A 15,308-nucleotide genomic window follows, 5' to 3' on the forward strand; every position below is an offset into this window, starting at 1 on the left:
AGATCGGGCAGGGGTCGGTAGTGTACCTTGGACACTTGGTGGGTAGGGGAACGGTGCAACCCCTCCAGGCGAAGATCGAGGCCATCATGGCCTGGGAACCCCCCAAGACACAGACTGAGGTCCGAGCATTTTTGGGCCTCACGGGATACTATCGCCGCTTCGTGAAGGGGTACGGTACCATCGTAACCCCCCTCACGGAGCTCACGTCCAAGAAACAACCTCGACGGGTAGTCTGGACGGAGGCTTGTCAGCAAGCCTTTGAGAGATTGAAGAAAGCCATGTGCGAGGCCCCGGTCTTACGGGCCCCAGACTTTTCCAAGAAGTTCATTGTCCAGACAGATGCATCAGAACATGGCATTGGGGCAGTGTTATCGCAACTCAACGAAGAGGGTCTGGATCAACCCGTGGTCTTCCTATCCAGGAGACTACTTCCCAGGGAACAGAAGTGGAGTGCAATAGAGCGTGAAGCCTTTGCAGTGGTATGGGCTCTGAAGAAGTTGCGGCCATACCTGTTTGGCTCGCACTTCCTGGTTCAGACCGACCACAGACCCCTTCGTTGGCTGATGCAAATGAAGGGGGAGAATCCCAAGTTGTTGAGGTGGTCTATTTCCCTACAGGGGATGGACTTTCAGGTGGAACATCGGCCTGGAGTGGACCACGCCAATGCAGACGGTCTCTCAAGGTATTTCCGCCTTAGTGATGAGAACTCCCAAGGGGTTGGGTAGCTCTCCCCACTTTCAGCTGGGGGGGACGCGTGTTAGACCTGACAGCCCTTTGGGTGGTCCCTCCTCATCATTATTTATTTTGTCCCACTTTTGCCTCAAACCCTGTTTGAATTTTTCCTTTTTGGGAACCACCAGACTTTTTAGTGTTGCTGCAGATTCAGGGAGCCATTTTACCTACCCCTGAAACTTCTGTCTGAGGGCCTGAAGCACAAAATGGTGGCCTCCTGTGACATCACCAGCATCCACTGGAACCTACCAGCACCTTCCAGAACCTTCCAGGAGATTCCAGAACTGTGTGACAGTTGGAAACCGTTTAGAATGTTGGGAGGATAAGAGAGGCAGTTGGCAGTTGGAGCTGGCAGTTGGCACCTGACTGGTGAAGAGAGAGGAGCACAACAGTGAAGGAGGAAGGAGTGAAGCAGCAGGGGTGGAAACTTGTGCCTGGAGTGGGGTCCATAAACCCACCCTTGATACTTGTCCCTACTGATGGATCCCAGCCTATAGCCCTGTGTGGGAAGAAGTCAGAAGAAAACCATCCTAAGGACCTGGACAGCAGGAACAGGCCTTAGAACCAAGAAAGCAGCAAGATTCTGACCTGAGAACTGGTTTCCCTGGAGCCTGGCGTCGAGTAGCCGAAGACCTGGAGCCCGAGGTGGAGAAGCGGCGCTGACTGAGGTAGCAGACGTCGTACCCGGAGCCGCCTGAGGTCGTAAGAGGGCGCCGGCGGAGGTCGAGAGGAATACCAAGGGTCGAGAAGGAGATGAACCGAGGTCGAGCGAGCGGCGTCATCGGAGGAGTGAAGTCCGCCCTCCGGAGTCGTCGGAGACCGAGGTAGAGGAGCACCGGAGGTCGGGAGTGAGGATCGCACTCCGGAGTCGCCCGGAACCTGTGAGGAAGAGCACCGGAGGTCGGGGGTGAGGATCGCACCCCGGAGTCGCCGGAAGTCGACAGCGAGGCCAGGCCGGCCGACGTCATCGGAGCCGAGAGCGCCATCGGACCGAAGCCGCCCGAAGTCGACATCGTGAAGAGACTGCCCGACGCCGTCGAATCGGAGGTCGAGATCGAACCGAGGCCACCGACATCGGACCGGAACCGCCTACCGGCGTCGACAAAGAACTGACACTGTGCCGAGGCCGCCGAGACCGAACCGGAACCGCCTCACGGCGTCGACACGACTCCAGCGGCGTCGGAACATCAGAAAAGGGCAGTAAGTGGAGTAGAGGGCGCCTAAGGCCCTGTGGAGACCTGAGAGACTACTCTAAGGGGCTAGGGAGGTGCTGAAACCCATCTGACTGTGCCTGGGATGAACTGGGACTAACCTAGAGAGGTTGTGTGGAGAGGAAAGCCAGGGTATTGGAATTCCCCCCTTTGATCTACCTCAGATTAGGCCTCAGCCTTTGCCTCAGCCAGGGAGTAGTACCCCTCAAGCCTTCCACACCCTACAAGCTGTGCCTGGGCCAAATCAGCCCTTAAGTATTGGAGTGTCATCTGATTCATGAGTGTTATTGTATACTTCTAATTATTTATTGGGGAAACTGTATTTATTAAATTCTTATCTATTTATTGCTGCACTGAATTTATAGGTCCACAGGACTTGTTGGTGTACAGTATTTATTGGTACAGTATTTATTACCTCAAAGTATTTAATTGTCTGTATATATTGCACTTGTATTTATGCCCTGTTATTGATGATCACCCCTATTTATTTCAGCAAACAGCAATTATTTATTTGACCTGCTCTATTTAAGAATTTGTATATTGTGATTGTTATTTATTTTCCCAATCAGCAACTAAGAGAAAAAGATAAAGAAGAATATTTTCATAATTTTTACGGTGTAGAGTCGTTTTTGGAACGGATGCACGCATGGTTATTGTATGGGTATATTGTATGCTTAGCACTGCGCCTGTTTCCTGACCACTCGAGCCAAGCTACCACAGTGTGTCGGGAAGGTCCCCCACCACCCTGCGGAGTGGGAGTGGGCAGTTTCCAACATATATATATATATATATATATATATATATATATATATATATATATATATATATATATATATATATATATATATATATATATATATATATATATATATAATTAGTGTCGTAAGCATGCCAAGAGGCACAGCAGACACGAGACCGAAATCTCCAGAGAACCACATGTTTTAATGTTAACAAACAGAAGACACCTGCTCGATTTTAATTACATTATTTATTAGCAAGAAATCGTGGCTAAGGGGAAGAAACACTGAAATCCCATACGCAAAATGATTGAAAAAAACCATGCAACAAAGAATTTGATGGATGAGGTTTAGGTAATGTACTCCCTGCTGCTCCTTGCAACTGTCACCACCTCATTACGCAACTATTCTCACAATTTTTGATACAATACTGTCTATTCTGTCTGCTTTACAAGTAAGCAGAAATCTTTAAAAAAACATTTTCAATCAATCAATCATTACATTTGTATAGCGCGCTACTCACCCGGGAGGGTCTCAAGGCGCTGGGGGAGGGGTAGGTCACTGCTCGAACAGCCAGGTCTTGAGCTGCTTCCTGAAGGAGAGATGGTCTTGGGTTCGCCGAAGGTGGGTGGGGAGGGTGGGGAGGGAGTTCCAAGTCTTGGCTGCCAGGTAGGAGAAGGATCTTCCTCCGGCGGTGGCTTTGCGGTATGCGTGGTACGGTGGCGAGTGCATGGCTGGTCGATCGTAGCTGGCGGGTGGGCGTGTAGAAGGTCATGCGGTCGTTGAGGTACTTGGGGCCCAGGTTGTGGAGGGCCTTGTGTGCGTGGGTGAGGAGTCTGAACGTGATTCTCTTGCTGACGGGGAGCCAGTGCAGGTCTCTCAGGTGTCCGGTGATGTGGCTGTGTCGGGGGATGTCGAGGATGAGTCGTGCGGAGGCGTTCTGGATGCGTTGGAGTCTTTTTTGGAGTTTGGCGGTGGTTCCGGCGTAGAGGGTGTTCCCGTAGTCTAGTCGGCTAGTGACGAGTGCTTGGGTGACGGTCTTCCTGGTTTCCGTGGGGATCCATCTGAAGATCTTGCGAAGCATGCGCAGGGTGTTGAAGCACGAGGATGAGACGGCATTGACTTGTCTGGTCATTGACAGGGAGGAGTCCAGGATGAAGCCCAGGTTTCGTGCGTGGTCCGTTGGTTTGGGAGCGGTGCCCAGGGCCGGGGGCCACCAGGAGTCGTCCCAGGCGGAGGGTGATGATCCCAGGATGAGGACTTCCGTCTTGTCTGAGTTCAGTTTAAGGCGGCTGTTTCTCATCCAGTCGGCGACGTCTTTCATCCCTTCGTGTAGGTTGGCTCTGGCGGTGGTGGGGTCATTGGTGAGGGAGAGGATGAGCTGGGTGTCGTCGGCGTAGGAGATGATGTTGAGGTTGTGCTGGCGTGCGATGGCAGCGAGGGGGCTCATGTAGACATTGAAGAGGGTTGGGCTGAGTGAAGATCCTTGTGGTACGCCGCAGATGACTTCGGTGGCCTCGGATCTGAACGGAGGGAGGAGGACTCTCTGGGTTCTTCCGGTGAGGAACGAGATGATCCACTCCAGCGCTTTCTCTCGGATTCCGACGTTGTTGAGGCGCTTCACTAGGGTGCGGTGGCAGACGGTGTCGAATGCTGCAGAGAGGTCCAGGAGGATGAGGGCCGCTGTTTCCCCGTTGTCGATCAGGGTTCTGATGTCGTCGGTGGTGGCGGTCTCGGTGCTGTGGTTGGCCCTAAACCCGGACTGCGAGGGGTCGAGGGATCCGTTCGTCTCGAGGAAGGCGGCAAGCTGTTTGTTGACGGTCTTCTCGATGACTTTGGCCGGAAAAGGAAGGAGTGAGATGGGACGGTAGTTCTTGAGGTCGGTGGGGTCCGCCGTTGGTTTCTTCAGGTGGGCGGTCAGCTCGGCGTGCTTCCAGCTCTCCGGGAAGGTGGCGGTGTGGAAGAAGGAGTTGATGGTGTCTCTGAGATGGGGTGCGATGGTGGCATCAGCTTTGTTGAAGATGTGGTGTGGGCACGGGTCGGTTGGTGATCCGGAGTGGATGGTGTTCATCGTGCGGGTGGTGTCTTCGGTGCTGATCGGGGTCCAGTTGCAGAGGGTGGTCGTGGCGGGCTCTGGTTTCCGTCCGCCGCAGTACCCACCGCCATCCTAATTTGGCGGTGGATAAATCACCATGTGATGGCGGAAGGACCGCCACCGCCGGACCGGCAGTGGCGGTCCTTCCGCCAACATAATGAGACCCTTAGATCCATAAAAAATTCCATTCATGTTTTTTGCACAAACCTATTTCATGTAGCCTGGAGTTCGAAGTAAACTAGACCGAATTTGTGAGAAGAGGAAGAAAAGGGGAAACAAGCAAAAACATGAGCCAAACTTTGCACCAAGAGGAAACATTAATATTGGACATTACACTTTCAGGTTCCCGAAGATGACTTTACTCAACCGGCAGAGTTCCAGGAAAGAACCATTCAGGTATAAGCAGTTATAAGACAACTGCTCATAGTTGGCGATATGTAAGGAACAGTCTGAGCTCACATGCTCAACACTAGAACGTAGGCATTCTGCTCTGTGCCTCAGCTTTCTGTCCCCTACAACTATAGTTAAAACACCAAGCAATCTTGGCTCCAACCTGCACACTTTTACAATAAAACCAGTAAAAATACGAAGCCAAGGTGCCACAAACTAATTTCTTTATGATAATTTGGTCCCAAATGTACTCTCACTGATCTATATCAAGTAGGAAAACACAAGACTAAAAAGGGAAAAACGAGACACAGAAAATTGCAAGGTAGAGACAAGTTAAATACTTACAGCCATGATTAGCTCAAAGGGGTGTTTGTACACCCTCACGGGTGACTGATATTTCTGGACCATGATGAACGTCTATCAGCAACTGTCACACCTGAAAGATACAAATCATTGCAAAACTGATCACCTTGTTTGCTCCAAAAAAGAATTTTTACAACTGATATTTAAGATGTATATAATTATTATTATTATTTATTTTTTTTTAAACAAAATATTTTTTATTTGGTGCATGATAACAATGATACAGATTTAGACTTCAATTGTCCAGTCGCCTTGTAAACAACTTATAGATTCAAAAAGGAAATCAACGTACATGTATTATCACCGTAGGTAGGTTGCGTATATCTTTAAATAAGTTGCTTATCGTAGATGAAAATTAATATTAACATTTAATCAGTAATTGTTCATCATGCACACATTTCTGAATGGTTTTTTTTAGCCTCCTCCCACCCAGGGGGTTGGCACTACTTTTATAAGTTTTTAACCACAAAGCAATAAAACAAGAAAGAAAGAAAAAAAAGAGAGAAAAGAAGAAATAGGTAAAGAGTTGAATTATTTGGGTTCTCTCTCAAGCCATTTAGTCAGAGGTTCCCAGATCTTTAGCCCTTTCTTGCAGGACCGTACACCTCTTTTCCCATAGATGGCTTTTTCAAAATTGTAATTTGCCACCAGTCGTGTTAGCCATTGGTGGTACCCTGTAGGAGATAGGTCCAACCATGCTGAGGCAAGGCAAAGGCGGTATATTGCCATGGCTATGAAGATCAAATACTCTCCAAGTTTGCCTTGCGTCTCCTGATCTACCCAAAGACAGATCAGGGAAGAAGAAAGAAGAACATTCCTCCCTAGTACTTCTTTAAAAAAAGTTTGTGATCTCAAGTTTAAGGTTACTTAATACGTCACAAGAAGCAACCATGTGATTTAGATCAGCCTGGTACAAGGAGCATCGTGGACAAAAAGTCCCTCTCCCCGTCCCCCATTTTGGGATTTTTTTGGGAGTATAGTACAGGGAGAAGCAGGATTTGTAATACTGGGCTTGAAGCAGTGCCTGGAATAATAGATTTTGTGCTAGCTCACGAGTGGAAAAATAAATCTTCTGAAATATCTATTTCCTCTACCCACTTCTTGGCTCGCATTATTAAGTCATCCGGCATTAATACGTTAAGAGAGTTATACACGTTTCCGATAGATGGATGATTCAATCTTAGATTATCAATGATGGGATTGTTAATAAATCCTGCTGGACCGCCACACTTTGTTAAAAAATCACGTACTTGTAGGTATTTATAAAAATCTTTCCAATCTAGTTTATATCTTTCTTTAAGGCTCTCAAAAGAAGCGATATCTGAGAGAGAGTATAAATCCCCCAGTTTAAGCAGGCCTTTATTTTGCCCCTTTTTGAGTAATGGGTCCTTAAAGATGTCGGGCAAGTTTGGATTGTTGTACAATGGCGTGTAGTGGTTCAAACGACCCAAACCTAGCATTTTACAGACCGATTTCATACTTTTAAATCCGGCCACCAGCGTCTTAAAGAGCACCTTTTTGTAGTGGGAGTCATTTAGTGTCATTCGACCGCCTATGTGTCAACCTATCACCTATAAAATCAAGTGTCAAGTGATGGCTTAAAATGTTGAATTATATTCATAGAAAATGAAATCAGATGAAAGAAATAATTTTGCACTACTTTGTTGTTAACTTTTGACCCTTCTAGGATTAGTGAGGATTAACCACAGTCCAATAAGTTAGAAATAATTGTAGCAATATAGGCATGCACTGTAAATTTATTATGAAAAATTAATCATGTTCAAACTGCAATTCAATTTATTGGTATCCATGAATGTAACTGTTGATTAAGAAAATAATTTATTCCGTTTTATATAAAAAAGAAAAAAAGATTGAAAATGGAAGAAAAAAAATTTAAGAAAAACTTTCTGCATTAATTAAAAAAAGATATATTATAAACATATCAATTTGTTTGTTCTTACTAAATTGAGATATATATTTGTCAGGCATGCGTAATTATGTATATGTAATTTGAAATATTTCTTGTTCAATTGGGAGTTGATTTGCGACTATTGTGCAATACACACTGTGCCCGGTGTTCACTTTTTTCACATTAGTCATTTAAAAACCGCCAGATCTATCCCCATGCATCTTTGCCCATTATGAGCTCTAACGGCGTGGGTATATCTTCTAGTACATTTTCTGTATTTTTATCAGTTAAGAGAGTGAAGTTGTATAGAAGAGTGGTTGCCCAATAGTAAAGTCTTATATTTGGGAAAGCGAGCCCCCCTTTCTCTTTCGGTAGAGAGAAAAATGTGTAAGCTCGGCTGGGTTTCTCATAGGCCCATATAAATCGTGAGAACAGGTCACATATTGCTGAATTCTAGTGGAATTGCTCTTATAAAATATAAACATTTGGGGGAAAAAAGCATTTTAATTAAATTACATCTCCCTATTATTGAAAGATGTAATTTGTGTAGTCGGATTAATTCAGGTTTAATTTTGTCAATCAAGGGATCAATATTACATTCAACTATCTTCTCTACAGTTGCCATGAAGATAAATATAGATGTGATACCCTTCACCTCAGGACTGCAGCCGTGGAAGCACCCCCCACAGACAGCATCAGGATTAATCTCAAACTAAAAGGACCAGAAACCTATGTCATTTGTGTTCTCTGGCAATACAATTGTGAGCTTTAGAATGAGTGTTTACCATGGAGGGGCTTCAAAATTTAAATATGTCCACACTGTTTTTCATATATGTACATCGTGCTAAATGAATGTTCACCTCCACACTGATATCTTATAGATACACTGCTGTAGAGTATTTCAGTTAACCATCACTGCTGTTCTTACTGTCCAAACAACCACTTGCTTACAGAAACCAATGAAGGTATGACTGGAAAGTATAACTCAACACATTCCAATGTACTCTGTACTATGAGTTGTACTACGACATGTACAACATATCTGACTGATATGTTACTCAATGCGAGAAATAAAATAATAAAATAATGGTGTTCCAGGTAATAACCTAATACATTTCAAATACTCTCCTATTCTTTTAAATCTTCTGGAGAATTCTGCAGACTGACCAGTAGTTTTAATGTTTTGCTTCTTATTCTGAGGCTGAAATCACGAGAACCTAAACCTCCTTACTTCAAGTTCAAAAAGGTTTCACAAAGTATTGTCAGCAAATGGTCATAGAAATGTGCTTAAGGGACAACCAGATTCTACTCTGGAATGCAGACTTTGCGATTATTTTGCTACATGAAATGCAAAGGTTTAGGTTTTGAACTGCTGCGATATTTAGGAAGATGTTGGAAAACCACTGATACCAAAATGTTGTTTGTTTAGTGGACACAACAGCTAACTGACCTAGGGCAACATAATTAGACAGATACCGCCAACCACATTCCCATTCCCATACACAACAATCCATTTTAACCCTTCGTTCACTACTGCTCTACAAGTAGGCAGTTTTTCAGCCTGGCTGATGGGGATCGCCTCATGATAACCAATCTATTCCACAATAGCTCCATCGTGAATTTTGATGACTATAAGCAAAACATTTAGATCAAAACCACTACACGGAACAACGGCATTGCATACTGCAGCCAGGCCTAAAAGAAGCAGCGATCAGGGGCCTTACTATATTTGGAAAATGGGTGTGACAAGCAACATATTCTAGGAGCATAATTACATAGGTGTATGCACTTTGAACAGATGCAACTCTATCATCCGAGCATACAGATACAAAGGTGGCAGGACCTATTGGGGGTATCACTCACAGACACAATACCTCACTGTATGGCGGGATCCTCAATGAGACAAACCTAGACTCTCATGCAGAGAAGCACACTCTAGACTACTCTTGGGACCGGTATTGTTATACAGCCAAACTCCACAAATTTCACCCCACAAGTAAAATCACACATTTTGGAGAGGCTGTGATGCCATTGGTAAAATAGGACACATCTAGTGGGACTGTCAACATAGTACTCAGTTCCGGTCTGAGGTGCTAGAATGATTCTGGGATATTCCATCACCCAAGACATAGACAGTAGATAGGATGATTCTATGTAATTGTCTGGGAGCACCTAAAACTACAATTGCTTCTCACTGGAATCCAGCCCCCACCCCCACGCGTGATTTTGGGATCTCAAGGCTACGGAGAAATGGATGACTGACAATACCACAAACAGGAAAACTGATTTTGAAATGGTTTGGTGTCCTGCACTATATCAGAGGGCATTCCGTTTCTACCTATGCTCCAAGACTGAAAGCATTCAATTTATTGACCCTCTAACACACCTTGGGGACCTTACTGGGGTGCATGTGACCACAGCCATTAGGGCTAGATATAAACTGGCAGTCATGGAGCTTTGGCACTAAGGGGCCTATTATGATGGAGGTCAGAAAGCCTCCGACTTTAGGTTGGAGGCTTTCCAATCCCCATTGTCGGTTTCAATTCCGACCAGCTGAATATGTATCAGCCGGTCAGAATTAAAACCTGGTGGGTCATTCCGGCTGGCTTCTGACGAGCTCAAGGAGCTCATCGGCCAGTTGGAAAAAGCTTGTAATCCCAAAGGACGGGCCATTCCGCCCTTGGGATTACGATGTACAGTTTCTGGCATGGTTTCCATGCCGGCCTGTCTGGCATGGAAACCATGTCGGAAAGCGTGTTTGGCGGCCTCCAGTAGGGCTCCCTTGTTTGCTCGGCCTCTAGTTGGTGCCTGAGGGGGCAACTATGGTGCCCCCTGTTGATCCCTTTAACCCGGGCAGGCACCCTGAGGTGCCTGCCCCGGGTTGCCGGGATGAACACCACCTCCCATTTCCTTATGGGAGCATGTATTACAGCTGGTTTACCACCGTTATGCAAGTATCCATAGGGAAATGTCGGAATGCGACGAACAGTGTTCGGTCGCATCCTAAAGAGGCGGGTGGGACCACCTACCGGAGGTCGGTCGGTCACGTTTACGAGGCATTCGCCCGACATCACAATCGCCCACTAAATACTCCTACCCTGTTGGCTGAGGAGACAAAGAGAGTGCTTTTAAGGGAGTTCATACAATAGCAACTACTTGAATAGTTTAGTTCGAGAGGAAGTGGGAGGGGAGATGGGACTGGGATTTTGCTTCTAATATTGATAGTTTTTTTCCTTTTTTTAGTTCTCTCCCTATGAGGATGGACCTTTATGATGTGGATTTGTGGAAATGTAGCTCGTAACTGAACATTATCTGCGCCATCTTGTCTCTCCCCAGCGTGACACACAGAAAAACGCACGGCAGCCATTTTAGGCACTCTGGTCTCTCTCCCTGCTCATTGCCGATCGCCGGCGCATTCCCCTGGCGCTGCGAACATACCCCCGCGCGCCGGCCACCCCCGCTCTCTCATACATGGGCCATAAACCCTCTCCTTCTGCGCGACCCTGCCATGGAACCACATCCCACGCCTGACCGACATCCCATACATGGACATACATCTCTTTGATAACCCCCTTCCTCTGCGCCCGATTGTCCGAACCGATCCCAGGCCATCACCTAGCCCTGCGGATGCAGTTTATTGCCCCTACGGTAAGGGAAACACCCCACATCAAAGGGATTACAGTAGATCAAGGCCCCCCCACCCCCTGAGACCCGACACACACCCCCGGGAATTGGCGGAATGTCCAGCTGTGGGATAGCCATCTCCTACTGTGGGTGGGGTGGGGACTTCTACTGTAGCTATGTGTGGGATCTGAGCCGGGGATTCTGAGGATGTTCTTTCATGTATCAAAGCGATCTCAAGAATGTGCCATGTATGATAAACCTGCAATAAAGTCATAAACGTGTGTATAAGAGACCAGGTCTCAGAGATGCAGTTAGAGCACCTCGTGACGATACCTTGCTGTCCGATCTGATGTGTTCTACTCCGACGGAATAAAAACTTTGTTTCCTGCCTTCCAGTCTCCGGCGCCTGCCTCTTTGTTGGTTAATTTTCGAGTGGTATAAGAGGCGATTACCGCCGGGCAATACTTGAAAGGTTATCGACTGCAACTGCCACTACCATATTTAACAGATTGACACAGGGTAGATCAGAAATATTGTTAATAATAGAGCTAACTTATGAATTGCATTTCAGACACTGCGGAAGAATATACTTCATGCTCTGTACCATTATGTTTCTGTATTAAAACAATACAAATTGTGTATGTTATAAAACTATTTCAAACGAACACAGAGAGAAATAGAGGAAAAGCAACAAACAGCTGTGCAATATTCTACGGGTTCTATTAGTCACAAGGCAAAATTTGGATCATTTTAAAATGTTGAAGGAGTACATAAATGCGATTGTAGGAAAAAACTAGAAGAGTAATGAGTGTTTATATAATAATGCATGTTGTGATGTTTTGTTTTTCCAAATCGCACCTCACTAAAAATATGTACGTCACACAAAAAATATCACCCATATCACAGCTTCTCAAACTACCACTACAATAATCACACAACTGTGATCTAAGATTAGATTTTCAGTGACTTTGACCTTTCCAAAGAAGCCAAGGAGGACCTCAGCGAGACAGTATTGCACTCATCTGGTTAGGAAGACTCGAGGTATTTTCTCCCCTGCTGCCGATGTGCACAGCAACATCCCTCTTTCCATGACAGACATTTTACGTAGAACATGTAACAACAGTGCTTCACAGACTTGCTAAATGCCACCTGTCTTAACTTGCTCTTATAACGAAAAGTATGCATTACAAAGCCCCTATCTAAGAGCCACAACCACAAACTTGATCAGGATTTTACACTCGAACAAGACGTGAAAGCAGCTGAATGTTTTCCAGGGCACAAAACCCCAAGGATGTTTCACATAAAGGAACACTACTATGTTGTTCATAATAACTCTGACAAAAAAGATTCCAGATTCAGGATCTAAAAAACAATTAAATGAGTCACTTAAAACAATGCATACAAATGCTGCATCCAGCCTGCGTGAGACAACCTGTATAGTATTTTTAAAATCGCCCCAATAATGTATACCCGATTCATTCAGCAATACCTTAGATCTAATTTGCCACTCTAAGAAAACACAACATGTTATGTCATTGATAAAACAAGCATTTGCAATGCAATAGGGATCGCATTAACGAGAGTTTAAGCTATTGGCAGTGCAATACCTAAAACTCTCTCAAACGTGAGTCCTATTGCATTGCAAATATTTATTTTACAAGCGCCCATGCTTTCACATTTATGGAGGCCGCGCCCCTTTCTTTAGATAAGCCGCGTCTAAAGAAAGGGGCGTGTCCTACATTAAAGTGAAACCGCGGCCTGGGGGCTTTGACCAAAAAAAACATCGGTTTTGTAAAATTGACAAGGAGATTTTTTGGGGGGTAAAAGCGCCCATGTCGCGCTTTCACTTTACTGTCAGCCGCGTACCTTTCTTTAGATGCGGTTTGTGTAAAGAAAGGGGCGCGGCCTCTATAAATGTGAAAGCACCGCATGGGTGCTAGTTAACAAAATAAATAAATAAGTGCGGCCGCTAAATGCATACTGCGCTGCTAAAATAAATAAATAAAAAACGTGGCCGCTATAGTTAAAGCAGACCGCCATTAGTAAAAATTTAAATAAAAGCGCGCGGCTGCTGCAAGGTAGTGGGTGGAATAGGGGAACAGTATTAAATAAAATAGTGCTCACTGACCTTTAAAGCAGACCATGTAACAATACCAGTAAAAGGTCCAGTCGTTATGGGAGGTAACAAATGCAGACAAGGCGGTACCAAGGAGAAACTAACAAGCCTAATAACCTCTTGGAAGCCAGCGTTTACAAAGGCGAATGACACAATACAATAAAAATATAGGCAGAGAGTTGTGCAGGGCTTCAAAGCCATACTCCAAAACTACATGTCTCGCAGTAGCGCAGCGCATTTGCAGACTCGACCTAAAAAGGGCTAAAAGGCAGGGACTCAGAGAAGTGGGAAAATAGAAAGTTCTGTTTTCTCTCCCCTATATCGGGACATGGGTGAGCTTTGCAAAGCCGAATGAACTGAAGCGACGCACGGCCATAGTGATGGTGTTGCAAGAAGGCCCGAGAGCAGTGGGCTGAACACAGCAGTTGGGTCGGACACTGCGAGCAGGTAGATCCAATAAGCAATATTAGAGGCCATCTTGCAAGGGTCAGAATAGTAGGACGCTGCTGGCAGTGCTCTCAACTTATCCATGGTGATGCATGAGCAGCTCATCCAGTTCAAGGGTTTGCTTTGCATTCTGGTACTTGCGGTTTAACTTATCCAAATATAAAATCAGGATTAAAGTCCCAGAAAGCAGAGCAAAAAAAGTCCCTTAACTGGATGAGTCACTTATGCATGAACCTCGGAAACCTGCAAACTCTGTTTTTATGATAACTCAAATATTTCTATCTCGTGTGTGACAAGTATGGGAGCTTCAACCAGTTCTGGCTTTTGAAATAACAGCATTTGTCATGCAGAGATTTTTAAACACAGGGTTACAATTTTGTAAGCAAATTACACTGCCAGAATTCAATTGTTTTTTATCCAAACATTAGGACTGCAGAAAGGCCAACATTTAGGCAGAGATAAGAGGAGGATAATAAACGGGCGGTGAGGCGCAGCCAGACTGATAAAGGGCCTGCAACACACTCCTACCAGGGGGCGAAACAGAGAGCAGACAGCAGGTGAGCCTGGGAAGATGCTTTACGCTGATTAGTGACCAATGAGCGGTGGGCCCGGGGTGCACCACAAAGTTATAAGGGTGTGGGGGGACCTGGCTGATGACGGCTGATAGCCAGAAACCGGTCCTAGGATGCTTGATTCCGGTCCAGGGAAGACATGGCTTGGCAGTTCGGGCTGGACTGTTCCCATGAGGCACAGGGTCAAGACTGATTTGCATATGGCCATGTCTGAACTGGGGTGGTGTGGTGAGCAAAATAACGATGGATTAAACCCAGATCTGTGACTGGGGGTGAATGTTTTGCCATTGTGCAACATTCCGTCCATCATCTTGTGTGTTTTGCTGTTCACCCTATGTGGGAAGGGTATGCCCAGACGTGGGTCCCGTGCTCACTACACCACTGGAGTCAAGCTATCCTGGCTGATGACGGCTGATAGCCAGAAACCGGTCCTAGGATGCTTGATTCCGGTCCAGGGAAGACATGGCTTGGCAGTTCGGGCTGGACTGTTCCCATGAGGCACAGGGTCAAGACTGATTTGCATATGGCCATGTCTGAACTGGGGTGGTGTGGTGAGCAAAATAACGATGGATTAAACCCAGATCTGTGACTGGGGGTGAATGTTTTGCCATTGTGCAACATTCCGTCCATCATCTTGTGTGTTTTGCTGTTCACCCTATGTGGGAAGGGTATGCCCAGACGTGGGTCCCGTGCTCACTACACCACTGGAGTCAAGCTATCCTGGCTGATGACGGCTGATAGCCAGAAACCGGTCCTAGGATGCTTGATTCCGGTCCAGGGAAGACATGGCTTGGCAGTTCGGGCTGGACTGTTCCCATGAGGCACAGGGTCAAGACTGATTTGCATATGGCCATGTCTGAACTGGGGTGGTGTGGTGAGCAAAATAACGATGGATTAAACCCAGATCTGTGACTGGGGGTGAATGTTTTGCCATTGTGCAACATTCCGTCCATCATCTTGTGTGTTTTGCTGGGACCCCTAACAGAACATGTGCCTTTGCCAATGGATGTGCTGTCGCTGTTCATTGATCGTTGTCGCTGTAGAGAAGGGTCGCAAAGTCATGGTTTGGAAGGGACTGCAACTTGGGAGTGCTGGCAGCGGCGTGAAGAGAG

At 46.0% G+C, this 15,308-nt stretch overlaps 1 protein-coding gene across 3 annotated transcripts in view; it reads right to left on the reverse strand.

The window, feature by feature from the left end:
- SEC14L1 (SEC14 like lipid binding 1) overlaps positions 1-15,308 on the reverse strand; it is a 360,792-nt gene that overhangs the window by 331,446 nt on the left and 14,038 nt on the right. For all 3 annotated transcript variants that reach the window (XM_085616893.1, XM_085616894.1, XM_085616895.1), the window contains one exon: positions 5,511-5,601. In XM_085616893.1, the coding sequence (XP_085473019.1) occupies positions 5,511-5,573 (63 nt within the window). In that variant the 5' untranslated portion in view covers positions 5,574-5,601. The remainder of the gene's footprint in view (positions 1-5,510; positions 5,602-15,308) is intronic.

Source organism: Triturus cristatus, chromosome 7, assembly GCF_964204655.1.
Source record: "Triturus cristatus chromosome 7, aTriCri1.1, whole genome shotgun sequence".
In the NCBI taxonomy this organism is placed as follows: domain Eukaryota; kingdom Metazoa; phylum Chordata; class Amphibia; order Caudata; family Salamandridae; genus Triturus; species Triturus cristatus.